At 58.1% G+C, this 26,752-nt stretch overlaps 8 protein-coding genes across 8 annotated transcripts; 5 read left to right on the forward strand and 3 right to left on the reverse strand.

Annotated features, from left to right (window-relative positions):
* Positions 1 to 217: 217 nt before the first annotated feature.
* Positions 218 to 1,286, forward strand: MYCTH_2114100 (uncharacterized protein; the record flags this gene model as incomplete). The annotated part of the gene is made up of 3 exons (XM_003658356.1): positions 218 to 504; positions 599 to 768; positions 859 to 1,286. 3 exons carry the CDS (start codon positions 218 to 220, stop codon positions 1,284 to 1,286), a joined length of 885 nt encoding a protein of 294 aa, XP_003658404.1.
* Positions 1,287 to 1,876: 590 nt separating this feature from the next.
* Positions 1,877 to 2,647, forward strand: MYCTH_2313270 (uncharacterized protein; the record flags this gene model as incomplete). Its single annotated transcript, XM_003658357.1, has 1 exon — positions 1,877 to 2,647. A coding segment is annotated over exon 1 (674 nt), but the record flags the coding sequence as incomplete, so codon positions are not given.
* MYCTH_2136371 (uncharacterized protein) lies at positions 2,641 to 8,726 on the reverse strand (the record flags this gene model as incomplete). Its single annotated transcript, XM_003658358.1, has 4 exons — positions 2,641 to 4,544; positions 4,660 to 4,698; positions 5,203 to 8,200; positions 8,284 to 8,726. 4 exons carry the CDS (start codon positions 8,724 to 8,726, stop codon positions 4,509 to 4,511), a joined length of 3,516 nt encoding a protein of 1,171 aa, XP_003658406.1. The 3' UTR covers positions 2,641 to 4,508.
* A 2,646-nt stretch (positions 8,727 to 11,372) lies between these two features.
* MYCTH_2053555 (uncharacterized protein) lies at positions 11,373 to 12,329 on the forward strand (the record flags this gene model as incomplete). Its single annotated transcript, XM_003658359.1, has 1 exon — positions 11,373 to 12,329. One exon carries the CDS (start codon positions 11,373 to 11,375, stop codon positions 12,327 to 12,329), a length of 957 nt encoding a protein of 318 aa, XP_003658407.1.
* A 522-nt stretch (positions 12,330 to 12,851) lies between these two features.
* MYCTH_2294137 (uncharacterized protein) lies at positions 12,852 to 14,563 on the reverse strand. Its single transcript, XM_003658360.1, has one exon. The coding sequence runs from the start codon at positions 14,478 to 14,480 to the stop codon at positions 13,089 to 13,091; it is 1,392 nt and encodes a 463-aa protein (XP_003658408.1). The 5' UTR covers positions 14,481 to 14,563; the 3' UTR covers positions 12,852 to 13,088.
* Positions 14,564 to 14,922: 359 nt separating this feature from the next.
* Positions 14,923 to 16,057, forward strand: MYCTH_2294138 (uncharacterized protein). The gene is made up of 3 exons (XM_003658361.1): positions 14,923 to 15,268; positions 15,350 to 15,507; positions 15,587 to 16,057. Exons 1-3 carry the CDS (start codon positions 15,079 to 15,081, stop codon positions 15,998 to 16,000), a joined length of 762 nt encoding a protein of 253 aa, XP_003658409.1. The 5' UTR covers positions 14,923 to 15,078; the 3' UTR covers positions 16,001 to 16,057.
* A 3,580-nt stretch (positions 16,058 to 19,637) lies between these two features.
* On the forward strand, positions 19,638 to 22,175 carry MYCTH_2294143 (uncharacterized protein). The gene is made up of 2 exons (XM_003658362.1): positions 19,638 to 21,339; positions 21,439 to 22,175. The coding sequence occupies exons 1-2, from the start codon at positions 19,788 to 19,790 to the stop codon at positions 21,951 to 21,953; spliced, it is 2,067 nt and encodes a 688-aa protein (XP_003658410.1). The 5' UTR covers positions 19,638 to 19,787; the 3' UTR covers positions 21,954 to 22,175.
* Positions 22,176 to 23,733: 1,558 nt separating this feature from the next.
* Positions 23,734 to 26,515, reverse strand: MYCTH_2294145 (uncharacterized protein). The gene is made up of 4 exons (XM_003658363.1): positions 25,889 to 26,515; positions 25,676 to 25,787; positions 25,171 to 25,607; positions 23,734 to 25,118 (listed from the first exon to the last, which is right to left on the reverse strand). The coding sequence occupies exons 1-4, from the start codon at positions 26,152 to 26,154 to the stop codon at positions 23,990 to 23,992; spliced, it is 1,944 nt and encodes a 647-aa protein (XP_003658411.1). The 5' UTR covers positions 26,155 to 26,515; the 3' UTR covers positions 23,734 to 23,989.
* Positions 26,516 to 26,752: the final 237 nt, after the last annotated feature.

Below are 26,752 nucleotides of genomic sequence, written 5' to 3' on the forward strand. Positions count from 1 at the left end.
ACCAACCAGCCCTCGGCCAGATCTTGGGAGTCAAGATGCGGCGGCCAACTCGGTTCCGCATGTCGGGACAGAGTATAAGAAGCGAGGCAGGTTCCCGAACCGGGAGCGAAACAATTGTGTCTGCACAACCGAGCCAAGTCTCGCGACGCTACTCAAGACCCTTCATACACTGCTCTCGGCAAGTTCGGACGACTCGTAAACGCAAAGGACCAAGACCATGTCTCTGAGGCCAGTCTTCCTCATCACGGGCGCCTCCTCGGGCTTCGGCGAGGCCATCGCGCACGAGGCTCTCTCGCGTGGGCACCACGTCATCGCCACGGCGCGCAACGCCGCCAGGTTGAGCGCTCTGCGGTCGGCGGGGGCGACCGTGTTCGACCTGGACGTGACGAGCGACGACGCGACGCTGGCGGACATCTTTGCCAAAGCGCACGCCGTCCACGGGCGCATCACGCACGTTGTCAACTGCGCGGGGTACCTCCTGGAAGGAGCTGTTGAGGAGGCCAGGTACGCCCTTTCCCCGTTTCCTCGTCTTTGTCCTTCTTCCTTTCTTTTACCCTCGGGGAGGGCGGAGGCTGATGATGGTATGGTATGTCCAAAGCGCCAAGGAAGTGTTCGACCTCTTCAACACCAACGTGCTCGAGACATGCAACATCGCCCGGGCTGCGGCGCCGTACCTGCGCGAGTCGGCCGGGACGCCGGGGCAGACGGCGGCGCTGGCGACTTTTGGCTCTCTAGGAAGCTGGTGGTTGGGGGCGGCGGTAGCCCATTGTAAGTTCTCGGTTCCGGACCGGTAATGGGCTGGATAAAGGCACTCCCATGGCTTCTATGCTAACCGGGCGTCGCGCCATCGTGTTACAGACTGCAGCACCAAGTTTGCCGTGAGTGGGCTGACCGAGGGCCTTGCGGAGGAGCTGCGACCGTTTGGGGTGGACGTCTACTGCTTTGAGCCGGGATACACGCGCACAGGGTTCTTGAAGAACGGGGCGGCCGACGGCGGGGACCACCGGATCAAGACGGCGCGCCGGATGGATGTATATCACGAAACCGAGGCGGAGAAGATGCGCGGCGCCATGGACGCCTACAACGGAAAGCAGCCCGGCGATGTTGTAAAATGCGCGCACGTCATCGTCGACGTCTTGACCAAGGAAGGCGTTGCCAAGGGAAGAGAGGTGCAAGTGAGGGTCGTCCTCGGGTCCGACACCATTGAGGCGGTGCGAGCCAAGTGCAATGACACACTGAAGCTGGTCGAGGAGTGGGAGGACATTTCCAGGTCGGTTATGCACTGAGACATGAGGCTATGCTGGTTGTTTCGGGCTTCGCTGTGCCTGAGGCGGGTGTGGCATCCCATATCGTTAGCCCCTACCTCATAGCCAAGCAGCCAAGAGCCAAGCGAAGGCCAAGCTTTCCTCCTCCGGACTTGGCACCTTCCCAGCGTAACCACCTCGGTCTCGCTAACCGGCGCCGGTTTCCCGGTTTATATCCTCGCTCTCAGATGCAAAGAACAATAGACGTCACCTTTTTCCATTTCCTCCTCCTGTAATGAACCAATGAATGATTTGCAATCTACTGCCCCCCCCAATTCACCCGGCCGATGTTTCAGTTGGCGACTTCTCAGCGACCGTTTGGCAGGGGCTTGGCATCCCAACGCACCCATTCTGCGTTCTCGCATCAGCCCCACCTTCCCAGTTAGGATCCAGTGCGTGCGCATGCAAAGAGGGCAGTGCACGGGAATACTCCGTGCTTGTATGTACTGACATCAGCTGAGAAGCTTGGGGGTCAAGGCCGGCTCGGGTCTCGGCCTTTCAGTACTTAGCTACCTAGGTACCTATCAATTAAATTCCCAAATCCCTCAACTGTTCAAGTGCATTGTCGACCCCATGACTCCAAGCGCCTTCCTTCCTTAACTCCGGTCTGCGGCTTCGCAAACAAGAAAGAAGGGCTCCCGCTCCCGTTCCAGAGGATCCGGACTCGAAATGGACACGAGTAACCCCGCCACCGACGTCGAGCACCCGGGCACGGCGTCACTGGTCCCGCCATCGTCGCAGGACCCTCCGGGCCAGAGACCGGCAGGGCCAGACGCCGAGCGCCGGGGGTCGCAAGGGTCCATCAGCTCGACACGCTCGTCGCGGAGCCATCAGGAATACCTGGACTCGCTGACCGTGCCCAGCAAAGAGCAGATTTCCCGCATCGCCGAGAAGCAGGCCGAGCGCGAGGCCGAGCACAAGCGCGCCCACCGCCACAAGCAGCACCAGAGCATCGATGCCGTCCTGGCACCGGCCATTCCGGCCGAACCGCAGCCTGAACAGTCCCACCGTATCCCCCTCGCCAACCGCTTCGGTTTCAACTTTGGCTGTCGCCCCAGCCTCAGCGACGACGGTCTTCGCACCCACGCCGCAACCGTCATCCAGCGGACATACCGTGGCTATCGCGCCCGCCGCGAGGTTAAGGGACTATGCATCAACGCCTCCACTCGTTGGGTCCATGCCGTACGCGAGGCCCAATGGAGAGAATTGACCACACCCCATGCAAGGTCCGACCTCGTCGGCGACGGCTCCGAGGGCCCCGAGCGGCCAGCGGCCGGAAGGCGGTCATCCACCGCCCGCCAGAACTGGAAGAAGGTCTCCGCCATTGCCCGGCATGCCGGGGGCGACTTGGATGACGATTCATCTTCGACCAGCAGCTCCTCCTCCTCCTCCTCCTCTTCCTCGTCCTCGTCCGACTCCGGTGCCGGCCGCCACAAGAAATCCGAGGAGCTCAAGAAGGCGGAACGCAAGCGAAAGAAGGAGGCCAAAGCTCGCCGCAAGCAGGAAGCCAGGATGATGGGCTTGCAATACTTCCTCGAGATGGTCGACCTCAAGCATCGCTACGGCGCCAACCTGCGTGTGTACCACGAAGTATGGAAGCGCGCCGACACCAACGAGAATTTCTTCTATTGGCTCGACTACGGCGAGGGAAAGGACCTCGACATCGAAGCCTGCCCGCGCGAGGTCCTCGAACGCGAACAGGTCCGCTACCTCTCGCGCGAAGAGCGCCAGTACTACCTCGTCAAGGTCGACGACGAAGGCCGCCTTTGCTGGGCCAAGAACGGCGCGCGCATCGATACAACCGAGAAGTGGAAGGACTCGATCCACGGCATCGTGCCCTGCGACGACCCTACCCCTCCCTACAAGCCTCCCTCGGAAAACCAAACCGCCTTTCTCGGCGCCACGACCACCAACTCCTCCCTATCCTCCCGGCCCTCCACCGCCTCCTCCTCATTGTCAGCATCAACATCCTCCTCCTCCTCCTCCTCTTCCTCCTCCGCCGACTCCTCCATTGCCTCGGCGAACGCAAATCGTTACGCCTGCTCCACAACCTCCCTTTCCCCCAAGAAAAAGATCTCTCATCACCTCTCTGGCGCCACCATCTTCAACAAGCTCCTCCGCAAGACCGTCCGCAAAAACACCTGGATCTTTGTCGCCGACACCTCATTCCGCCTTTACGTCGGCATCAAGAACAGCGGCGCCTTCCAGCACTCGTCCTTTCTCCAGGGCAGCCGCATCTCCGCCGCCGGCCTGATCCGCATCAAGGACGGCCGCCTGACCAGCCTCTCCCCGCTGTCGGGCCATTACCGGCCGCCCGCGAGCAACTTCCGCGCCTTCGTCAAGTCCCTCAAGGAGGCCGGCGTCGATATGAGCCACGTGAGGGTCAGCAAGAGCTACGCCGTGCTCGTCGGCCTCGAGATGTATGTCAAGGCGCGCAAAAAGGCCGGCGGCGCCATCGAGCGGGTCAAGAAGCACGGCCACATGCTCGCACACGGGCACCTGCACGTGCACGACGGGGAGAAGGCGGCCGGGGAGGACGGGCTGGTTGTGCCCGCGCCGGCCAAGGCCGCCGAACGGGGCGTGGAGCAACCTGCGAGGGAGAAAGAAGAGGCGGAAGATACGAAGGCGGAAGATACGAAGGAAGATACGAAGGCGGAAGATACGAAGGAAGATACGAAGGCGGAAGATACGAAGGAAGATACGAAGGCGGAAGATACGAAGGAAGATACGAAGGCGGAAGATGTGGCGGTGGCGGCGGCAGATGGCGACCGAGAAGAGGAACGACGGCGACGCGAAGAAGAAGACAGGATGCGCGGGGAGAACGAGCTCGCCGTCGAGGTCATGCAGGAGCTCAACCTCGGCGACGGGCTGACCGAGCCCAAGGGGCAGAAGGGCGGCGGGGACGCCGAGGAACAGGGTGCCACGGCCGCGGCCGGCCCCGCTCCTCCTTCTTCTTCTCCTTCTCACTAATCTCACTAATCACTTGCTTTTTTTTATGACGGTTATGACGCTAATGACACTCACGACGCTGGAACCGGAGCAGGGAAGGGAAGGCTACTGCAGAGATGGGACGACAACCCGGTAGACGGACTTTGCCTGGCGGTGGACAGACATTTGATAATGCGCGTAGAGTGTTGCTGCTGCTACTCTCAATATGCTTGGCAAAACTATGAACTCTTTCTTGAGTTAATTGCAATTTAGAATCTACTCACCGTCTGGAACGAGGCGCCTCTGGTCTGTCTCACGGCTCGTCATAAAACCAAGATGGCTCCGATACCAGAAGGAATACAAAGTACAAACCCATATCGAGGCACTGTTTTCAGCCGCCGTCTAATGAGACTGGGGCTAGGCACACGTGTGCCACGTCTTGAGTCAGTTCTTCTTCACGCCAAGTCTCTGTAAACACAAACATGCCCAAACCTCATCAGTGGTAAGCCATCATTAGATCACTCTCGTATAATGTGGTCCGGCTCAGAACAGCAAAATGTAGAAAGATAAAACACATAAGAAGAGGGGAAGTGTCCGTTTAAGAGAAAAGAGGCTCTTACTTCTCCCAGAGTTAGCCTGGAAGAGTGTTGGATCAAGCAACCGAGATAAAAAAAAAAAAAAAGGTACGTAACCAGCTCTATCTAAACCAAGGTGGAGCTAGCAGCTTCATGTTGACTGATATGTTGTCATATTATTAACCATCAAAATAGCTTGGATCCTTTAAACCACAGGCTCAGGATCCTAGAACTGCTTCCTCTTCCTTGATGTGCTCCGTCTTGGTAGCGTCCGTCTCTGCCTTGGTGTCCTCTATCTTGGTATCCTCCATCTTGTTCTCCTCTACCTCGAGTCCGTCCCCTCCCTCCCTCTCCTCTCCCGTTTCGACAATACCATCCATGTTGCCGATTGAGACCCCATCGCCAGCGGTATCGACGATCTCAGATCCGTTGCTGCTCCCAGCTTCTCCTCCCTGCTCCTCTTTCTCCTTCTCAACCGCAGCCAGCCAGTCCTCTTCCACAGGCGCGGTAGCTTCCTTCTTTTTCCTCGCTTCCAGCCTCCTCAACGCCACGAATGCGCTCGGGGCCCGCTGCTCAGCAGCTGTAGCCTCCGCGGGCGCCTTGCTCGCTATTTTCCGCCATGAACCACGACTGGCAACCGCGCTCCAACCCCCACTGTTAGCAGCACCTGTGTCTTTTTCCCTGCGGGTAATGGCCCCCGACGCATCGACGTGGCACAATGCCACCGTGCCTACAAGCCTCTGCTGCGATACGACCTTCTTTGCGGCTTCGGATTTGAGCTTGTTCAGGACAGCTTCAACGGCTTGCGGGGTCGAAGCAAGCGAGGTGGCAACAGCTGCCGCCGTCAGGTTAGGCGTAGCCTTGATGACAATCTCGTCCGTCGAGGGAAGGAAACTTGTCGTGAAGCTTAGGGCTGGGCCAAAGCGGGAGGCGGCCGCTAACTCGGGCGAAAGAGCGGCTTCTAGCTCGTCAATGGTTAGGCCAAACCGGGGGTCTTTGAGCAGCAGCGCGTTGAAGGAGGGTGGCTGCGGTTTCTGAGCGGGTGTAGCCTGTGCGGATTTCACAGTGGATGTGCCGGTGCCGAGCTTCGCCGCTGTGTTGGCTATTCGGATGCATTGCGCCAGCGTTTTCTGCGGGGCGGAAACAAACCGCGGGGTCTTAAAGACACACACATGCCGATGTGGTTCCGGATCTTGACTCTCTGTTTCTAGGCCAAAATCTTCGGCAAGAGCATGTATGAACGCGCGCTGGTGGGACGGCATAGGTTTGAATCTGATTCGCTTCTCCTCTGGGTCGGCAGCAAAAAGGCGGAGCTGACGTTCTTGCTCCTGTGCCCAACTGACGTTCTCCCGAAACCGTCGGAGAGTGGTGTCAGAATAGGGAATATGGTCGTCGGTATGCGTTGCGGGATCTATATTCAAGGCTTCGGCTAACTTGCGGTTGCGTTGAAGCCGCAGGCATTCGTCGTCGCATTTGAGAGTAGACTCTTTCGTGGGGAACGGGTTAAGTAGCGTAGCCTGGCATCGAACCTCCTGCTTCCGGTGCTGACAAGGGCAGGTAATGAACGTTTTGGATTGACACGGCTTGTCCTCCATGCAGGGATACGGCGCGTGGCACTGGTCGGCGCATGTATGCTCACACGATTTCCGGACCTTACCACACGGCTGAGAGCAATGTGACCCGGAGATTCCAGCGTCCTCGCATTCACCGGGCTTGTGACAGGATTTTCCGCATTCATGAATCCCGCACTTGAGCTTTTTTCCGCATGGAAGGCCACACCTTCCTTCCTCGAACCAGCAGGGCTGATTCTTCAGCACCTTCTTGCCACAGATGCAGGGTTTCTCCATCAAGAAGGGACATCTTGGACAAGATGCGTCGTCAGGATGGCATTGGTGCTCGACCGACGGATGACCACACGGGCGTGGTCTTGTGCAGAGGAATCGACACTCGGGGGGCCGTGTCCCGCATGGTTGGGGCGGCTGAAGCACAGTTCGTCCGCAGGCACAGCTGATCTCATCGAAGATGGCCTCCGGACACGACATGCAGGGCCCTTTGTGGCAGAGCTGCTGGCACGTGTGCTTCCCGCACTTGAGCCGGCGGCCACACACCTGCAAGCAGATATGCTCAGGTTCGTAATTCTCGTTGACACTCCTCTTTTGTTTCCGCCGCTCAGCCGCCGCCTTCTCGCCAGGGCAACAGTGCTCTCCACACTCGTGTCGCCCACAGTTGAGCTGGGCTCTACAGATGCGGAAACACAAGGGATGGGAGACGTTGCCTTGGTGGCAAACAGACCGGACCGTTGTCCTTCCGCATCGGCACGAGATGTCGGCGTACTGAGTACAGGGCGCGCAGGGGCCAATATGGCATTCGTCCGGGCATAGATGGCCGCAGGCCAGAACCTTATTGCATGGCTTCTTGCAGTGTGGGACAGGGTCCTGACATGATTTCCTTGGTTCCAAGGGCATCGAGTCGAGCGAGGTCTTGCCGCATGGGCAGTGGGTGACCACATCAGGAGACAAAGGGCAATGAGCGGCGCCTTCATCTTGAACGTGACAGGGCTTCTGGCAGGTATGGTGTCCGCAGTCGAATGGCCTGCCACAGACATTGTCACATTGGAACGATCCTTCGAACCAAGCGTCTGAGGTATGCTCTTCGCCGCTAGGTGTTGACCGTGGTGTGACTTGACCATAGTTGAAAGATTCCAGGATATCGTTGCGCTGGCTGCAGGATATCTCTCGCGATTCCTTTCCGCAATAGCAGGTAGCCCACACAGGTACCTCACAGGAACCACACAGCCCGGCATGGCACGTCTGTGTGCAGTAGTGCTCTCCGCACGGAAGCAGATCGCCGCAGGGTTCCCCGCAGCTCCAACCCTTTGCGTAGTCCGTCTCGCTGCACCGCTTGGTGAACGTATTCTTGCCGCAGAAGCAAGTCTGAGTCGGGCCCATAAGTGTGCAAGGCGGGCAAGGCCCTGCGTGACACATCAAGGAGCATTGGTGCGGACATGTGGCCCGAGGCTTCGAACATGTCTGTCCGCATGTGTGGGGAGGAAGACCAGCAATGGGTTTTGGGTCGACGTCCTTGCCGCACCAACAACGATAGGGCCCAGGCTCCTCGTGTAACGTCGAGTTGCAACCTGGACACCGCCAGCCCTCTGGCTGATTTGGGCCCGGGTTTTCTCGCCGCTCCTTCATTTGGTTCGTGTGCCATTTCTTCACACAGTGGAGGTGGGTCACAGTCCAGCAGACTGAGCAGGACCACACCTTGGAGTTTCGCAGCACTTCGTTTGTGCATATGACACACTCGTACTGACGGTGGTCAATGTCTTCGTGAATCCGTGTTGGCAGGTCCTCTGCTGTGGACTTGGGCAAAACCTGCGACGCAGTTTCGGGCCTCCGTCGTACAGCTGATTGCGGTTGATCGGAACTATGACGTACATGAGTATAATCCCGCCGGGAAGGCGTGGAGAAACTCACCCCAAGGAAGAAATAGAAACGGGTTGACCAGGAACAAACTCGGGAGCAGCGGCGCTAAGCCCAGGCCCAGACGGACCGCTGCCCCCGGAGCCTGGCACGGGGTGTGGCCCTCGCCCGCCCCGATGCGATACCACGATCGAACGTTGACCGGTCCCACGTCTCCCTCCGCCGCGCCTCCCCCTTCCACCGCTTCCCCTCCCTGGCTGGGGATCTAAGCGTGGAGCCACATCTACAGCCTGACTGGCGGTAGCGACTGGCTCACGAGAACTCACGGCCGGCTCTGGCTGTGCTGGCTGTGCTGGCTGTACAGGCTGACTTCCCTCGGCCGGAGGATCTGATCGCCTTGGTCCATGCTGACGGCCTCTTCTGAACCGACTTCCGCGCCACCCTCTTCCTCGATGAGAGCCTCTCTGCGAGGTGGCCGTTGGTGGCACCTCGGTCATAGTTGTTGTGATTGGTGTCAGAATGCCCAACTCGGTCATAGAATGAGAAATAGAACAGCTTAAAGGCCCAACCAATTAAAGGATGAATGAGTCTCGGCAGAAGGTCGTTTGTCGTGCGCTTTTTGAAATACAGCGACTTCAGAAATCGAATCTGAAAACACAGAAAAAAAAGAAAAAGAAAAAAGAAACAGAACCTCTATGTAAAACAGGCCAGCTCCGACACAGAAAACGGAAGAGGGTTCAAAAAGACCAGAAAGACTAGGAGACGGAAGGCAAATCGCTCAAGCAAAATTGTTTCGAGGCTGATGGCAAATACATACAGAAATCGCAACCCAGCACGCCGTATGAGTAACGACGAGTAATACAGTATATTGTTTCTTGGCAGGCACTGTTCCCAGCGCCTCGCGGCATGAGTTGGTCCGCCAGCGGCACCGTAAAGACACGGCTTACTTGCCTTAACGAATACCTGTAAATACATAAGGTACAAGATCAAATCACGTATAGGCGGCTCTTTTGGGCCCGCTCCAAACGAATCGAATCAGGACCTGCTTTTACCTTTCCATTTAACACCCGACCTATCATCGTACAATTCGCCCCCAGATGTGCCAAGTTGGGATATGCGAGGTATAGGCAATCTACGATAGCACGAGACACTAACAGAGGTCAACCTGCTGTAGGTTTTGGCGGAATTCAATGCGAGTTGAGGCATCAAGCCGCTTGCTTCACCGGACGCTTGCCACAACGACTGTTATGGTGGCGACCATGCTCGGTGTTTCGCCCAAATTGTCGAGTCCAAAGTCCGCTGCCAAAACTGTCATGTGGGCCGGGTTTCTTGATGGCGGGGCGAGAGCGAGGCTGGTTCATTAGATCCGGCACACCGGGCCCCCAAAAGATGCGGAGAACCGGGGTCAGTCCCTTAACCCCGCCTACCAAACTAACGAGTCTACGGATTACTTAGTAGTACTCCGTCCTACCGTGCACTACGTATGGTGGTGTAGTAAAATCCGTAGGTGACTATCCATCCAAATCACTCTATAGAATTGTCACTTAACTGACTCAGAAATTCGAATCATCTAGAAGAATAGATACCCTTATAGTAGATACCCTCATACGACAGGGCAAACATTAGAGAGGTCATCCTGGGCTCCTTAGCCTAACCATGCGGGATCCGTGTCGGCCCTATGACATGTCTTGTCGAAATCCAGGTTGTCGCGCGCTGGTGGCTCGGGAAAGTGAAATCACAAACGGCTTCTTCTTAAGGCGCTTAAGTATGATGAGCCTCATACTGGAATTGCTCGAGGCTACTCGGAAGAGGGGTGCCAGCAAGCATCCTCCTGAACATTCTGTCATCTCACCTAGTGAAATTGGCCCAATGCTGCAATTGTTATGAAACGGTGCCCTGAGTCGTTCACAATGGTGCATTCTCATGGAAGCCGGTGGAATCTGAACGGGCAGATCGAACGGGTTGGCCCAAACCGAGATATTAGCGCTTGCGCGCGGACCAAGCTTCCTGGGGTGAAACAGGGCCGTACCGCTGCCACGCCGCAAACAGATAGGACGACTTACTGCTGTCGGCATTGAGGAGAGCTTGACTCTACCATGAAGCAAAGCCCACGCATGGAAAGGCTTTGTGGTCCCTGAGATCATCGCTCCAAGCTCTGGAGCCATTTTGGATCGTCGGAGCGATGGTGTGGGGTGGCGAAGGAGCGCTCTTTTACACTAATGCTCAAGATGCGGACGATCGTGATCCGAGGATCTCGACTATTGACGAGAAGGCATATAGTTAGAGGGAGCGGCATGCCTTCCGTGGCCGGTGTTTCGGTCTGTCACCCAACTCCGATCACAGAACAGATTTCATATATCTGTCTGACCTTTTGTTCGTCAAAAGCTGCTTCACTCTTCCTATTGACTGAGTCGTTCAACGGTTTGGAGTTGAATTTGAGTCAACTGCCAGAACGGGGAGGGAGAGTGAAACCCCAAGCGATCTAAGATTGCCCAGTGATTCCACTGAACACTTACGCAGGCAAGCACGACGGCGCATGATTAGCATTGCCAATCAGTGCTCCCGCCCCCACAAACTTGTCCCGTTACTGCGGATTCCTCCACTAGCGGTTAGGCGCCTGTTGCCGGATAAAGCCCCCGCCTCAACCCCCCCTTTCCCTTGGCTGCATGGGACCGAGCCTAGCCTGCAGCCAACCGTTGGTGTGCACTCCATCTCGCTCGTCACTCGGCAAGGAGCGCCTGCCTGCGCTGTAACGCCCCGACTTCGACTGACCGACCGTCTTCTACGTCCTGCCTAGAGTTACTTTTCCGCGAGACTTGCGCTTCACATATTTTTATCCGCCGGTCATGCCCTCGGCGCCAACTCAATAAGCGATCGGTTGGAATTCCTACGATCTCGACACGTGGGCTTTCCAGCCACGCCCAACGCGATCTTGACAATAAACCGGACAAGAACAACGCCCGTCTGCAAACGGACTGTCTTTGTTGCCATTGTCCATCCTGCGCTTCCGGTCTGTCACCTAGCAGACGTCTATCCGACCGTCGCCGCTTCATTTCGAACTGAACCGAACTTCCAACTCCATATGCACCCTTGTTACCCGTGACAGATCCGGTTTCCCGAGTGCAGCCTATACCTCGGTCAATATGGAGCCGGTCCCCGAAACGGAGAGGATGGAGGAGTTTCGATCATCACCCCTTCCGAGCTTGCGACTTTCGCCGACTACAGCTCTCGGCGCTCACGAGCCCGACATTCTCCGGAAACCTCCTACCGTCCGCCGGTCGACAGACCCGCCCTCACCTCCTCCCATCTCGCCGTCGTGGATGCCACCCGCGCTTCCCTACCGACCCCGGGCATCCTCGCCGTTGTCTAGCAGCCACGTCAGATCACGGTCGGCAGCGAGCCTGGCGCCTCCCATGGCTCGCACCCAGTCGATGCCGAGCACGAATGCCACGGGCCACCTTTTATACTCGCCCCATATCCGCCCGCAGAGCCCCTCGGGCACCCCCAGCCGGATTCGCCTTCCGCGGAAGCCGGTCGACGAAACATTCCCTTCCTCGCCAACCCGCATCTCCATTTTCGACCATGAGCGGAAGACGCCAGAGGGGAGCAGCTCGCCCAACCTAGCCATGGGGATCACCCCTCTCGCATCGGTGCCGAAGCTCCGCAGACCGTCGTCCCCTCTCTGCCAGGTTTCCCATGCCCCAACCACGCCCTCGTCCCTTGCAACCTCGCCCTCGCACCGACCGTACGACTCTCTATCCGGCGGCAACTACGGATACTCAGGCACTTACCCGTCCTCTTCTGTGCCCTCGACCCCTACTTCTGCCAGATCCAGGAGCCCCAGCATCTCCAGTCTTGAGACTATACCGGACTCGCCGGATGCCGAGGAGGCTGCACTGGAAGCTGAGCGAATTGCCCAGCTAAAGGCTGCCGCTGACGCTGCCGACGCCGGAGACACCAAAGGGAGGAGCAGTTTGGATGTGCCGATTCGCGGCCGAACACTGAGCGGTTTCAGTTCGCGCGACAAGCGGAAGCGATGGAGTGTGTGCGGCGCCGAGAGGAGACAGGATCTGGATCTAGAGACGATCTGGGAGGACTGAGGGCCCTTAGCCTTCGTACCACAGCGGGTATACGTATAGTCGGCCGACTGACGCGTGCGTCACTCGGCGGCCTGTGGCCCTGCACGGGGAGGCTGACCTAGGAGAGAATGGGATGTGCTGGATGGCTGTACCAGCTTAAGGAGGCGTCTTGGCACGCGGGTTCTGTTTCATTTTCCTTTTCTTCTTTTTTTTCTTGCTCTTCATTCAGCACTATGGCAAAGGGGGACTCAGCATTGGCGGCGTTTAGTGGAGAATCAGCTGTTTTGATACCCTTCTTCATCGGCATTCAGCAGGGCAAAGTGGCGGCATCCCCACAACAACGGGACTGCATTTATTTACACTTGGAGCTCGGGTCTGAGCGGAATTCAACGCCTGCTCTATCGTGGACATCTCAGGTCCTTTTAAGTTGAGCACCAGCAGGAAGCATTGTTGTACTCTACTCAAACTGTGGTTATCTCAACCAAGATTTGACGGCTTGATAGTGACAGCTTCTATCGGAATATGTGAATAAGTCTAGCCCATTGCAAACGAAAGCTCTAGCAACAACGATACCGTGCTACACCTAGCCGTGATCTGCACATGATTGCTACTTTCACTTGTAATAAAAGACATGTTATTGGTCTGTCATTGTATGCATTGCACACTCTCGGATCTCCTATTAAACTCTTATTCCCCGTCAGCCACAGCAAGCTAAGAGATGGGGTCTCGGCTGGTACCAGGTCCTGAACAACAACAACTTGCTCAGCCGCCACCATTCCTCTAGTCGAACGGTATCCTCCTTAGCTGTTCCCCGGCCCCCTTCTTCTTCATCTCTGCGGCCGCGGCGATGCTGCTCGGCACTCTGATCCCGCAGCAGTCCCCCCAGCCGCTCGGCTGGTGCACATGTCTCACCCCGTTCTGGTCATCAAACACCTCCACCTCGCCACCTTCCTCCTCGTCGCCGTCCTCCTCCTCCGCCCCTTCTTCGCCCGCCCCGCCCTCCTTTGAGGACCGCCGCGGCGGCGGCGGCGGCGGCTCGCTCATGCCCTCGGCGGCGGGGATCAGGCTGCCAAAGAGGAAGTGCTGCATCACGGGCAGCTTGCCGAGCACCTCGGTCACAAACATGCGGCGCATGCCGGCCTCGATCTTGGCCCAGTTCTTGGCGCCGCTGATGTCGTCGAGCATGGGGCTGTGCCAGCGCAGGCCCTTGACCGTCTTCGTGCTGTTGACGAAGGCGACCTGGCCGAGGTAGAGGTACTCCGGGCCGAACTCCTCGAGGGTCAGCTCGTGGTGGACGGCGCGCGGGGTGAGGAAGGGGTGGTGCAGCAGCTGGCTGGCGCCGAAGAGGAAGGGCAGGAACTGGTAGTCGTCCAGGCCCCACACGCCGTGCGAGCCGGCCGGCTCGAGGTAGTAGGCGCCCTGGACGCGGCGCATGACGGTCAGGTAGCGGGCGAAGACGCGCAGGACGAGCGCGGGGAAGTCGGGCGCCGGGGAGAGCAGGGAGAGCTGGTGCAGGCAGAGCAGCCACATGAAGAAGTTGAGCTCGTGGCCGGAGCCGTAGTCGATGCGGGCGCGGTTGCCGAACGAGTGGCAGAGGTAGGCCGACAACTCCGGCACGGCGGCCGGGTGGGGGACGCGCAGGAGGGTGGTGTGCCAGGCCGGCGCGCGCTTCTTGACCTTGTCGAGGAAGACGCGGAAGGCCTTGTTGCCGAAGCGGGAGCCGCCTTGGTCCTCGGGCGGCGAGTCCGCGCAGAGGGCCTCGACCTCGTCCAGGATGGCGAGGATGGCCCGCACGGTCGGGGAGAGGTCGGCGTCCTTGACGGAGGAGATGGGCCTGTCGACGACCGAGTCGGACAGGCCGAAGATGAAGGAGAGGATGAGGGTGTAGGTCGGCGACGAGAGGAAGAGCTGGTGGTCGCTCTGCGAGAGGATCCTCCTGGTGGGGACGGTGAAGTTGAGGGTTGCCGGATCCGGCCGTGGCGGTGCCGGCGGCGTCTCCGGGACGGGCATGGGGTTCGCCGGCTCGGCCTTCCTCCGCCGCGGTTCCAGTTTCGGGATGCGGTCCCTCAGGTTGGGAATAGCCCCGCTTGGCCCCGGGCGCGGGGCAGCGCCCGAGTCGGGATTCTGGTCCTTTTTTTCGGGGACCGTAGGTGGGGATGTCGATGTCATCATGTCGAGGTTCCTTGTTTGTTTTCGGTGATGGAGAGAGAATCTTGGTACGACTTCCGATGGGGTGATGAGTTCACGAGCGAGTTATTTGAAAGAAGTGGGTTTGAGCCGTAAGAGGTACCTACCTGGATATGTAAGGTAGGTACTGTATCGGTGCTGAGTGCTAGTTACTACGTAAGATAATAACTTACATTGCTGCGTTCGAAATCCATTTCAACTTCGCCACCCGATTTCGGAATAGGCGTCGGCAGGACTTTGTGACGACTACCGAATATTTCTTTCGACGAGACGCTGTGAAATGGAATATTCTAACGCCATGGAACTCGCTTCAAAGTCGGGCATGTGTGCAGTGGTGCCTAGGCCCGCTGACGCAGCAACCGTGGACCCTGCAGGTCGCTGCCTTGCTTGCCTGGAGCTCGCTGAACTGCGGGGCTGATCGTTTGCAGGTCAGCCCAGAAGCCTGCCGCAAAACTCGATTGGGCAATCTCGTTGCGTCCCCAAGTCGAAAATTAGGTGAGAAGCCAGCGCGAGTGAACTACATAATTACAATTCGACATCCAGTCACAAATCAAGTCGTAAAAAGCAGAGAAAAAAGGTCAAGATGACAGCAACAACGGCACCAGAAGCTGCACTCGGAGTTCTTCCGCGTTCGGACGGTTCTGCAAAATATTCCCACGCCGGGTACACCGTCACGGCGTCGGTCAATGGCCCCATCGAAGCGCAGAGGAGGGATGAGCACGCATACGAGGCACACGTTGACGTCGTCGTACGGCCAGCAGCGGGCGTCGGAGGTGGGAGACTCCTCTCGATTTCCCCGTCGGCACGTGGGAAGGGACTTCTCAACCCAGACTGACTCTTGCGCTTCCCTTTAGGAACCCGGGAGCGGCACCTCGAATCCCTCTTGCAGTCCTCTCTCACTCAGCTCATCCTCGTCAAGAACTTCCCCCGCTCTCTCATCCAGATCGTTCTCCAGATCGAAGACTCTCCAGAGAACGACCATGTGAACACGAAGCTTGTTCAGGCGAGCCTGGTGAGTCGTGATCCGAAACGGCACTTAGCGGGGAAAAAAAGAAAGGAAAGGGGCTTCGACTACTGACCGCCTGCGTCAGAACTTTGCCATTATGCCGGCGTTGGTCCAGGCGGCTATCCTGGCGCTCCTCTCGGCCGGGGTGCCGATGAGGGCGACGGCAACGGCAACGGCCGTTGCCATTGTGCGTCAAGACGGCGGCAAGAGGACGATAGTAGACCCTTCGCCGAGGGAAGTCGAAACAGCAGAGTCAGTTCATGTACTGGGTTTCACGTCCCATGACGGCCTTTTACTGGCAGAGAGCGAAGGCGACTTTACAGTCAGCGAATGGGACCAAGTCTACGAGATTGCAAGGGCGATCTGCTGCCGCTCCGCGCCAGCCAAGGAAGGGATGGCCATGGTACTAGACGACGAGCAGACCAGCGGACCGGATATGCGCCAGTTTCTCCGGTCAGCTATGGAGTCAAAGGTGGCTGCGGACCTTCATTGGAAGTGAGAGGGCGGACTCCTGTCGCGATCCTCGATCCAGCTTGAACCGGGGAGGGTGCAGCGCCGAGGCGAGCTCTGAGGTAAAGCTCGATGGGTTAAAAGTCGCTGAAAGGGGCGGGCTCATGGAGGGAACCCCGAGGCGTGTACGGCTCGAAATACGGACATCGCTCGCCTCGCAATGATGAGTTCTAAAACGCCCCAAGACGTGGCGTCCCCCGCATTGTGTGTGAAGGGGGAGGCAGGAAAGCAGGAGCAGGGAAACACAGATGGAGGAGCAGAGTGTAGGATACGAATGTCCGGATGTTCACAGGAGCAAGCCTGAAATGATGCGCGACAACGCGACGAGATACCGGCCATCGGCAACGGTGCCCAGGCCAACGGGCAGCTTGGCAGCTATCACGACAAAACAAAATGAATGCCGCTTCGCGGGACTTGTTAGGATGGATGTCTTGTGTTGTCAGGAAGCACCAAAAAAACCTGTTACCATCTCAAACATTTGGTGGGCCCGCTTGCAGGGTCGCGTGCGGGCTGGTCTTATTTTGCGGGCCGAGGCCCTGTTTCATCCTTCGCGGCTACGCTACCTACGCTACCTACACTAACCGGGGCTCCGTTCACAGTATCCTCCTCACCGCTTCCCAGGAGTTACGATGCTGCCTCCTCAGGGTTTATCGGTCATGTTGCTCTGTACAGGTCGTGACCGCGGGTTCGAGACTCCCCGGGCGCTTGCTGAGGGTTCAATTGTTCCTCACTCCGGAATGTGGGGGGCCCAGGTAAAGCCTTGCATGTGTAGTACATACATGCAGTTGTGGATCTCTGTTTTTTGACGCCGACCTTTCGAAACATCCCCGGCGGCTCTCTTAAGACCCCGACCTCTGAGGGCTTGAGCATCTTGTGAACCTTATTGCAGAGTTATTGATACGCTGGACTCGAGAAGCCGGCTGCTTGGCGTCGTCCCTGCTTGATTCACGCCAATGGTGTTGGGCAGAGCGTATCATCTCTGTGGGGCTGACAGTGCTACTATGAGCTCCCTGTAAGTATGTATGTTACTGTACTCCGTATGTACGTCCGTACATACGCGGCCTTTTACTATGTATGTATGTATGTACAGAAGACCTCCAATCTGCCTAGCAAATCCCCAAACGTTTTGGAGCTCCTCCGTAACTTGGGGTTGTCGTCGAAAACTGGGTCCTTTAATGCGGCTCCCTGTAATCCGTAGTTATGAGCGCTGGGGTTGCGGAACCGATCCCTTAGCCGCAGCTGCAGCTGGCTCGAGCGGCAGATGTGCGGGTCCCCGCTTGAGGCTGTCAGGGGGTTGCTCCGCTGGTCGATCCCACTGGGGGAGAGCTCAACACTAGACTGCTCGCCTCCAGACCCTGGCATCCAGGAGCCAGGAGGCAATGCTGAGACTCGCAGACCCGAACGCCCAGACACATCCCTTGTTGCTGGGCCCCCAGCGAGGGGAGAACGAAATAACGATGCCTGTTATTGACACCCTATTACGTGGAGAAAATGATGCGAAACCAGGGAGTTAGAATGGGGCTGTCATGAGAAAGAAACCGTCGAGTGGTATCGATGCCTCGGGGGAAGCTTGTCATCCCAAGTGCAAGACGTAGAGAATGCCGCTTTTCCGGAACGTGATGTATGGAGTTGCATGTATCTACACTAGTTACTCTCTGTATGTGTATGTACATACATACGTCTCGTACTCCTTACAGAGACACTCCTACACTAAAGCCGGCTCAATGTGCCGGAGCTGCATGGGGACGAAGTTGGAGGCAGACCAGGAGTTTGCCGATGACACAGCGTGATGCTGAACTCGGCACGCGGAAACCAGCTTCTCGGCGTGTAAGAGGGGTGGGTGTTACAGTACTGTACAGTACATAGTACTGCAGTTTGAGCGTATGTATGTACAAGGTACTTAGTGTACAGTAGTGTACCTCCCTCGTCGTTGTGTTTACCCCTAGTTACGCTACTCATCCCCTGCCTTCTTCACACGAGGGGGAAGGACATGGGAACATGGTCGTCGTGTATCGAGATATTAAACTATCCAGATGCGCATGCTGCTAGTGTACGCCTTCTCTCTTCAGTCGCGTCTTGATGACCCAGATTGCCGTTCCTTGACATCTTCCCTCCTCTTTTCTTCGCTTCTTTTCTTCCGGCTCTGAGAGCCTGCCTGGTTTAGAGCTCTGGCAGTTCTTCTAATCTTCGTCTCCTCTGCCCCCCCCTTTGACTGCACATCTCTTGGCTTATTACTTTTTATTTTGTTTACTATTCGCTATTCTTTATACCTTAGCCACAAACGGTCTAATTCTTCGACACTCCCTCGGGACCTTTTTCCGAAGACACGAAATCCAAACTTGGCATTAGCACGCGCTATCACGCACTATCACGCTCGCTCTGCGTGCCGCAAGCGGTCACAAGTTCTCGGCAATTTCTGGATCCGGCATCCCCTCAATTCTTGATCTCAGCATTTTTTCGAGCACCATCACCACTGGTCACGATACGCCTGATCACGCTTTTGGCGGTTCAACCACGTGAAAGGACAGACTGCAGACTGCAATCGAGTCACAAAACCAACGTGCAGCGCAGCATCGCCAATCGGTGCACCAAAACGGCCAACACCACCCGCACAACCTCAGCAACCAGACGGTCGGACCACTGACAGCCGGCCTGTGTGTCCTGTTGACCCTACTGCCCTCAGCCCCCCACCGATTGTCCCCCACAACAAAAGCCATTCCCGTCCCCATCTGCAGCTCGGTGTCAAGTCCCCGAGACATTCTTGGTTCAGGTTCTGTCGGGGCAGCGTGCACCGCAAATACAGCAGCGTAAAAGCAATTCGCCGGTCGAACCTTGCGGACTTTGGTACCCTTGGAGGTGAGCGAGCTCTGCGGCTTTTTAATATATATATTTTTTTTCCTGTTCTTCCCCCCCCTCTGCATAGCCTTCAATACCTACCTTCGCGCAGACGTCCCTTCCCTTGCTGCAAGTACGGGATCGAAGTACCCACTCAAAGCACACCACACGGGGTTGTGCCTTGCTGCTCAGGCCCTGTCTGGCCGGGCCAGGCAGTGGCACAGTGCCGCACGCACCCACTGGCATTGTTCGCTTCGGCGTTCCAAGTCCAAAACAAGCCATGATTACGCACGGGGGCAACGCCACTAACACACCGCTCTCGGAGACAGTCAATTCTGTGCACATCCAACTACGTCCCCTGGCTGGATCTCAACTTTCTCGGGCAGTGCGGCAGGGTCTGATCTTTAGCCAATCGACCCGAATTCCGGCTCCGACTTTGCCATTCGGTGACGTCGGCAGAACAGCGTGTCGGGTCGCTTCGTGCATTTCCTCTTTTCCCCCGACTCTCTTGCAGGAACTCGAGGGTTACACGGGGAAAAGTCACACCGCTCTCATCTTGCCGCACTCGGGTCTCTGTAACCAGCCTGAGCGCCACAGCCGTCCAATTCGGCCCTGTTCCCTCCTTAGAGAAAGGAAATAATCCCCGACGGGAACGAGCGAGCGCCCACGCGCACCGGCGAGGCGAGTCCTACTGCGACTATTTGCAGGACGCTACTGCAGTGTTGACCCTGACGTGACGGCCAGGGGCGGGGGAAACGTGCGCATCACCGACGCAGTATCCGTAGCGAGGTGCCTGCTTGTTGCGTTGCACTACACTACAACTAGGCCGTGCTCCGGACACATATTTTCGCCCCGAGCCAAGACAGCAGCAGCCAAACTTGCACTGAGCGGGCGGGGCTGAAAATAGCAAACCCCCACCAACCCTCCCCCCCAGTCCGACCATGTCCGGTTCAATTCACCCAGTCCCAGGGATCCCCGCTGACATCCCGCATCCCCTGCGCCAGGAGCGTTATGCCCTGGATGGAGTTAATAAACCCTCGTCCGCGATTTCCGAGACCTCGCTGGCTCCGAATGGATTCCTCCCCCTGACTCTGGCGCCTCCGGACAACGGGGATCCGAGCTCCTCGTCATCGCCTGCAGACCTCGACGACGACGCAACTGTGACTGCGACCTCGTCGAGTGCTGCAGACGCAGCAGCAGCCCCACCAGCAGCACCTCCAGCAACCATCACAACGACAACAACAGAGAATCGAGATGACGGTTTCGTCGCCGCGCCGCAATCCACTCTGCCTATAACAGGCGCACTGGTTCCGCCTGATTCCGATTTCTCTCAGCAGCAGCAGCAGAAGCAGCAACAGCAGCAACAGCAATACTCGCCGTACAGCAGCCGCCCCGGATCTGCTGCCACCGCCTGTCCTGCCCCCGCCCGGGGACACCGCAAGAACGTGCCCTCGACCGAGTCTGTCCCGCGACAGACCATCTTGAAAGCACTGGCCTCGGTCGCACGCAACAACAAGCCCCAGGCCCTCTCGCTGACCGGCATGCTGTCCGCGCACAGCGCCTCCAACGGCGCCGACGACCGGCCCGAGTCCGCCTCCTCGCAGCAGCTTTGCGACGCCCTCAACGGTCTCGCCAAGGCCCAAAATGCCCGCTCCATCTCCGCCGTCACCCCGACCGCCGCCTTCCCGGCGCTGCAGTCGCCCTGCTTCTACCACAACGGCTTCGATGACGCCGTCAACCTGGACAAGGTGCTCGAGGAGATCAAGGACGACGAGTCTATGTCGCACTCGCGTCTGGTCCAGACGGCGCGGAGCGTGCGCGAGGTGTCGAAACAGCTCCAGCGCCGGCCCTTCAAGCGCGCCTTCAAGAACGTCATGATCGTGACCAAGGCCCGCGACAACCAGCTCGTCCTCCTCACCCGCGAGCTCGCCATGTTCCTCTTGCTGACCCCCCGGTACGGCTCCGACGTTGGCGTCAACGTGTACGTGGACGCCAAGCTCCGCCACTCGAAGCGCTTCGACGCCCGGGGCATCACCGACCTGGACCCCCGCTTCAAGGAGATGCTCAAGTACTGGACCCCCGACCTGTGCTGGAGCCAGCCCGAAACCTTCGACCTGGTCCTGACCCTCGGCGGCGACGGCACCGTCCTCTACACCTCCTGGCTCTTCCAGCGCATCGTGCCCCCGGTCTTGTCCTTCAGCCTGGGGAGCCTCGGCTTCCTGACCAAGTTCGAGTTTGAGCAGTACAAGGACCACCTAAACCGCGTCATGGGCGACGAAGGCATCCGCGTGAATTTCCGGATGCGCTTCACATGTACCGTCTACCGCGACGGCAAGGGCCAGGAGGTGGAGGAGGGCGAGCAGTTCGAGGTCTTGAACGAGCTCGTCATCGACCGCGGGCCGTCCCCCTACGTCTCCAACCTGGAGCTGTACGGCGACGACGAGCTGTTGACTGTGGTTCAGGCGGACGGCTGCATCTTCTCGACGCCGACCGGTAAGCGCGTTTTACCCACTTTCTCTCCTCCCCCCTCCTTTTCTTTCCTCATCTCTCTCTCTCTCTCTCTCTCTCTCTCTCTAACATGCCCACGCACAGGATCCACGGCCTACTCCCTCTCCGCGGGCGGCTCTCTCGTCCACCCCGACATCCCCGCCATCCTGCTAACCCCAATCTGCCCGCACACGCTCTCGTTCCGGCCCATGGTCCTGTCGGACACCATGTGCCTGCGCGTGTCGGTCCCGCGCAACAGCCGCGCGACCGCTTACTGCGCCTTTGACGGCAAGGGCCGCATCGAGCTCAAGCAGGGCGACCACGTCACCATCACTGCCTCGCAGTACCCTTTCCCCACCGTCCTCCGCACGCCCACCGAGTGGTTCGATAGCGTGTCGAGGACGCTGCGCTGGAACGTGCGTGCCGCCACGCAGAAGGGCTTCGACCTCGGCGGCGGCAACAAGGGGGGCAAGGCCGACGGAAACAACGGCGAGTCGGCCGACGGCAGCGAGGACGACGAGGGGTGGGACATTGACACCGACTCGGCCTGCTACGCGAGCGAGGAGAACAGTACCGCTGCTAGTCCTCTGAGGAGGCAGATGAGCATGCTGGGCTTGTAGCTTTTTTCTTGTGACCCGCTTTATTTATTATTTCTCTCCCCCCCTTTTTCATCTCTTCTTCTCCTCACCTCTCCTGTCCTGATGATATTGTTGGCTTCCGTTGCCATAGAAGGGGGTGACCCCCTTATTCCCTATTATAGGATCATATCGGGTTCGAGGACAAGCTGGTTGGGCGGGATTCGAGACCATAGCGAAAGAATCTTCATAGCGCGGTGTATGTGCGTGTTGCGTGTGTCTCAACGGGGCATGATGGGTTTGAAGAAGCATGGCATAGGTTTTTCGCTTTGCTGGTTTCCGTGCCGCTGTGCTTGGTACGCGGGATGTCAATTTGCGCGATCGTTTCTTTATATCGGGGAGGGCGTTTTGGGTGTGTGTTTATCTTTCGATGACTTCGACATACAAATCGGGATCGATCCGGGATGATGAAGAAACGGGAGAAGATGGATGGTTTATATATATTTGTTTAAAGAGAAGAGGGGGGAACTCAGAGTTTTATTTGCCTACGATTCGGCAATGAACGTACGATTCTGGGATCCATTAGCTCTCGGGGGATGTCATCAGCAAAGGGGGATTCCGACCTCTTACAAGACTGGAACGCAGCAACCCCGCAATCCTAGAGCCCGTTGGTTGTCGAATCGAACCAGACGACATCTCACATGCCTGCCATTATTGGTTGCTTCTGCGTGCCCGGGTCTGGCCGTCACATTCCTCAGCCGTCAATAATAGCCCTGCCCTCTTCTCTCTTGTGTGTGCAGGACAGCAGGCGCCACGTCCTGTCGTCTCCCCTGATTCTCTGGCTGTCGAGGAGCCGAGGAGCCGAGGGGTTGAAAGAACTTTGTCGTGCCATGATCACGCGATTTCCAAAGCAGGATCTGGCTGTAATTCACTAGCGTGCTTCGTATCCGTCAGAGGGGGACGACGGCTGTCACCTGCACAAGGCCGGACAGCCGGCCTCGATGCTCCTTTATTTTAATCTTATTTTACTTTTATTCTCTGATTTTCGACCTCCGGGGCATAACCGGGCGTCACAGAAAAGCCGGACAGACACCGGGCCGTTGGTTCTCCGGCCGGCATCGGCATCGGCATTACCGCGCGCCCGGCTAACAGATACCAATCCGTGGCATGGCTTCCGGATCTTCCCCGAGGGACCAAAGAGCGAGAGAAGAGAGCCCTGAATGTGCGGCAACATTGATTGAGTTTGTCATGTTGTGTTCATGTTGTTAAAACTGTTAGGCGAGAGCAGGGGGCCTGTGGTTGTACTTCAACCGGGAAGGGAAGAAGCACTTCCCAGACGACCCGTCGTGCCAACCGCTCTTCCTAGGGTGCAATGGATCCATTGCCGACCAAGCGAGGCCCCAAACACCATCCACAACACTGGCAACGCTCATCATCTGTAACCCAGCCCATCCCGTTCGTCAATCAAACCAACGTTAAAGCTGTCGGCAAAGACTCGTATGCACCTAAACGTCCAGGAACAGTGGCCCCTGTAATCCTAGAGGATGAGCTCCCTGCCCCTAAGGGGTAAGAAAGGGTACTATATCCCTAACAATCCCGGCAAAACCAGCGGAACCCTCTCATTCTGCATACAACGTATACATACAGCATGTCCAGTAGACTCCCAGCGGACAACGACGGCATAAAGCGAGAAGGAAAGAGCTCATGGCCAACCAACGCCCTCGCCTCCCACCAGCTGAGTAACTGAGCCAAGATATCCCACAAAATTCACCCAAAAAAAAAAAATGGGCCGACTAAAGTGTATCCCGGGCCTTTTGGGCAACCATGGGTTTGGCGTCCATCTTTTAAAACGCCAATGCAACGCAACACAAACGGAAACCGCGCCGGTACTGTAAACAAACCACCATACCTCCCAACTGCCATCCTTTTAGAAAAATTGCGTGAGCTTGCGGGATAGCGAAGCAAATACGCAGTCCTCAATCAATCAGCATCAAACTTTTTAACTTGATATTATTCTCTGACCGAGATCTGGTCAGGCTGCGACGTCAAACATTGTTGGTAAATCTGCGGAACCCCACCGCTCAGCGCGCGAATTTGAGGGCAATTAAATTCGCCGCGGCGTCCACTTCCTTCTTTTTGCTGGGACTGATCTCGGCAGCGGCAGCAGCCATGAAGCGCTGAACTTCATCTGCGTCACCGCCCTCGTCGCGGTCGTCATTGTCGTCCTCGTAAATCAATGGAACATCAGGCTTGACTGGGGAGCGCCGCTGCCTGCTGCCACCTGTCTGGAACTGCTTGGAGTAGGCGGCCCAGGAGGACGACGATACGGGCGAGGTGGCGCTACGCGAAAGGGAGGCACTCGGACGATGCTGCTGCGGGTCCAATAGGGTCCGGCGCGGGTTCTTTTCGCCGTTCTTATCCGACGGCGGGCCCGAGGGGAGTCGCCGCCTGCCGCTCGGGTTGGTGACAGAGGAAAGAGTGCGGCGGAAGGGGCGAGGGTTGCCGTCCTCGTCGGGACTCAAGTTCTCCTTGTCGGATTCGGACGCCAGCAGCGACAGGTGGTCGAGCCCGCTCATGGGCTTGGGCTTGCTGGTGGTGTAACTGGGGACTCTCTGGATGTTGTGTCGCTGGCTGAGGGCCGAGGTTGTCTCGATCCGCGCCTGGCTGCTCCATGCCCTTTCAAGCCTCGGCCGTTTGAGGACGGCATGACGGCTCTCTGCGGTATGGGCCAGAAGATGGCTGCGGCGCTTCGCCCTGCTGCCGATGCTCTGGTCAAAAGAGTTGGCACTGACCGAGCTCAGTGACCTGAGCAAGCTGATCTCTGCCGTCGCGGAACCGCTGCTCTCGTGCTTGGCCTGCGCGATCAGAGGGTCCTCCTGGCTGGTTGCGCTGGCACAGTCTTCCCAGACGTGGACGTCGCTCGACCTGCCACGCAGGAGACGGGGTACCCTCCGGCTGCTGTAGGCCGAAAGGGAAGAGCGACGGGGGACTGATGACTTTGAAAGGTCTGGCCACGGGACGGGTTCTACGGGCGTTGGTGGGGGGATCGGGCGAGGTGGAGAGTCTACTGCCTCGACGATCTCAGCCTGGCCTGTTATGGACATGGACAGGCGGATTTGCGACGGCTGGGAGCTCGGCTTCCACGCGGAGGCATCGGGACCCGTACACGAAGGGTTCGGTTGCGAGCTCGGGGATGGCAGCGGCTGGGATCTGCGACACGGGTGAGCGGTAGCACTTAGGAAGGGACCGGACGGCTACATACTTGAGGGGCTCATGATGGCTAGGGTTCGATGCGAAGGAAGGAGCACTGGCGGCGTTCCGCCGGTTGGCCAAATAGCCAGGCGTGCCCGAGGTGGACCAAGAGGGAACGGGAGGAGCAGGGTCGGCGCTTGTCACAAGTTCTCTGCCCTGAGAAGTGAAAGATCCCCCCTCCGGCCGCGCTTGTGATGCACCTCCAGGGCCAACATCGGAGCGGCAACCAGTAGAGTCCGGAAGGCCAGAGGAACCCGCGCGGAGCTCCGGCGGCGACAGGCCCTTCGAGTCGGCAGGGAAGCTCTCGGGGTTGCAGGGGTTGTTCCCCGCGGGGTCGGCGGCGAAGCGTGAGACAGAGATGCGGCCCTGGGTGATGGTTTCTATGAGCTGGGGCGACAAGGGACGCGCCTTGCGGCGGTCATTTTGGCGCCTGTTCTGAAACCATATCTGGCGGGGTCGTCAGTATTGGTGTGCCCAGCCAACGCCGCATCGAGACGCGCCATCCTGGACCTTACCCTCACGGCCTGCTTGCTCATTGAAACGCGTGATGTGATCTCGGCAATCTCGTCCTGGCTCGGCTGTGGATTTTGCTTGTAGGCTTGCATGAGAACGGCCTTGTCCGCCGGCCTGCATCCAAAGTACGTCAGCATGCAACGCTCCTAAGGACACGCGGTGGCGGGGGGGCAGGGAAGCGGAGAGGAGTGGAGGGAAAGATGGGGCGCACATACGAGGTCCTGTTCCTCTTGCCTTTAGGGTGCTGGCTCTTCGGGCGGTCCTCCCTCGTCGCGGATGGCGACACCGAGTCCGAATTGGTCTGCAGTGACTGCTGAGAGGCACCCGGTGTTGTGGCGCTGCTCTGCAGCGAGCCAGCGGGCGACGCGGCGGGGGGAGGCGAGGCCTGGGAAGAGGACTGGGAAGAGGCCAGGGAAGAGGCCTGGGGGGAGGCCTGGGGGGAGGCCTGGGACGAAGATTGGGGCGAGCTTTCGGACGCCATGTCGGGCAGGCCAAAAGGTGGATTCAACACGCGTCGAGCGCCCGCAGCTTCGGTTGTCGGAAAAGAGGGAAAGAGGAGGGAAGGGAGGAAGGACGGGGGAAGGGAGGGAGGAAAGAGAGAATGAGCTACTAGCTTTGGCAAATCCACATGCTCGCTCAGAGAGTAAGAGAAGGAGCTGTGGCGGGTAGAATTGACAGGACTCCGGACGTGTTGAGGGGGAAGGTCGCGGTCGAACTGGGATTTATTGCAAGACGCGCGGAGCAAGAGCGGGTGGGAGGGTGCAGCAGAGCCCGAGCCCGCAATCATCTGCAAGAGCCGGATCCACCGTTGGCGCGACCTTCGCGGCCGCGTCAGCTTCGACCAATCACGGCTGCGAGAGGCTGCCTGATCAGGAAACTAGTCAACAGAGCGACCGGGGAAACAAGCACGCAGTTTAAACCGCCAAGAGTCGTGAATTGACCGCGATTTCCTCTATTTTCCTGAACCATCTCCGCCATCCACCTATCCACGATAGAAAGAATGGTTATGGCATGTCAGTGTTGTTAGCAATTGAAGCAGAGGAGGAAGCACGCGGTGCCCTTTCGTTCTAATATTCCGC

This window comes from Thermothelomyces thermophilus, chromosome 1, assembly GCF_000226095.1.
Source record: "Thermothelomyces thermophilus ATCC 42464 chromosome 1, complete sequence".
Classification (NCBI taxonomy): Eukaryota; Fungi; Ascomycota; class Sordariomycetes; order Sordariales; family Chaetomiaceae; genus Thermothelomyces; species Thermothelomyces thermophilus.

What these genes read in the sequence shown, in the direction of transcription:
- MYCTH_2294137 (XM_003658360.1), bottom strand. Translation starts at nt 14,480, where the DNA reads ATGATGACATCGACATCCCCACCTACGGTCCCCGAAAAAAAGGACCAG.
- MYCTH_2294138 (XM_003658361.1), top strand. Translation starts at nt 15,079, where the DNA reads ATGACAGCAACAACGGCACCAGAAGCTGCACTCGGAGTTCTTCCGCGT. An exon ending in GCCAGCAGCGGGCGTCGGAG is followed by an intron (nt 15,269 to 15,349) that starts GTGGGAGACTCC and finishes GCTTCCCTTTAG; the next exon opens with GAACCCGGGAGCGGCACCTC. An exon ending in AGCTTGTTCAGGCGAGCCTG is followed by an intron (nt 15,508 to 15,586) that starts GTGAGTCGTGAT and finishes CGCCTGCGTCAG; the next exon opens with AACTTTGCCATTATGCCGGC.
- MYCTH_2294143 (XM_003658362.1), top strand. Translation starts at nt 19,788, where the DNA reads ATGTCCGGTTCAATTCACCCAGTCCCAGGGATCCCCGCTGACATCCCG. An exon ending in CATCTTCTCGACGCCGACCG is followed by an intron (nt 21,340 to 21,438) that starts GTAAGCGCGTTT and finishes GCCCACGCACAG; the next exon opens with GATCCACGGCCTACTCCCTC.
- MYCTH_2294145 (XM_003658363.1), bottom strand. Translation starts at nt 26,154, where the DNA reads ATGGCGTCCGAAAGCTCGCCCCAATCTTCGTCCCAGGCCTCCCCCCAG. An exon ending in GGCAAGAGGAACAGGACCTC is followed by an intron (nt 25,788 to 25,888) that starts GTATGTGCGCCC and finishes CTTTGGATGCAG; the next exon opens with GCCGGCGGACAAGGCCGTTC. An exon ending in TGAGCAAGCAGGCCGTGAGG is followed by an intron (nt 25,608 to 25,675) that starts GTAAGGTCCAGG and finishes CGACCCCGCCAG; the next exon opens with ATATGGTTTCAGAACAGGCG.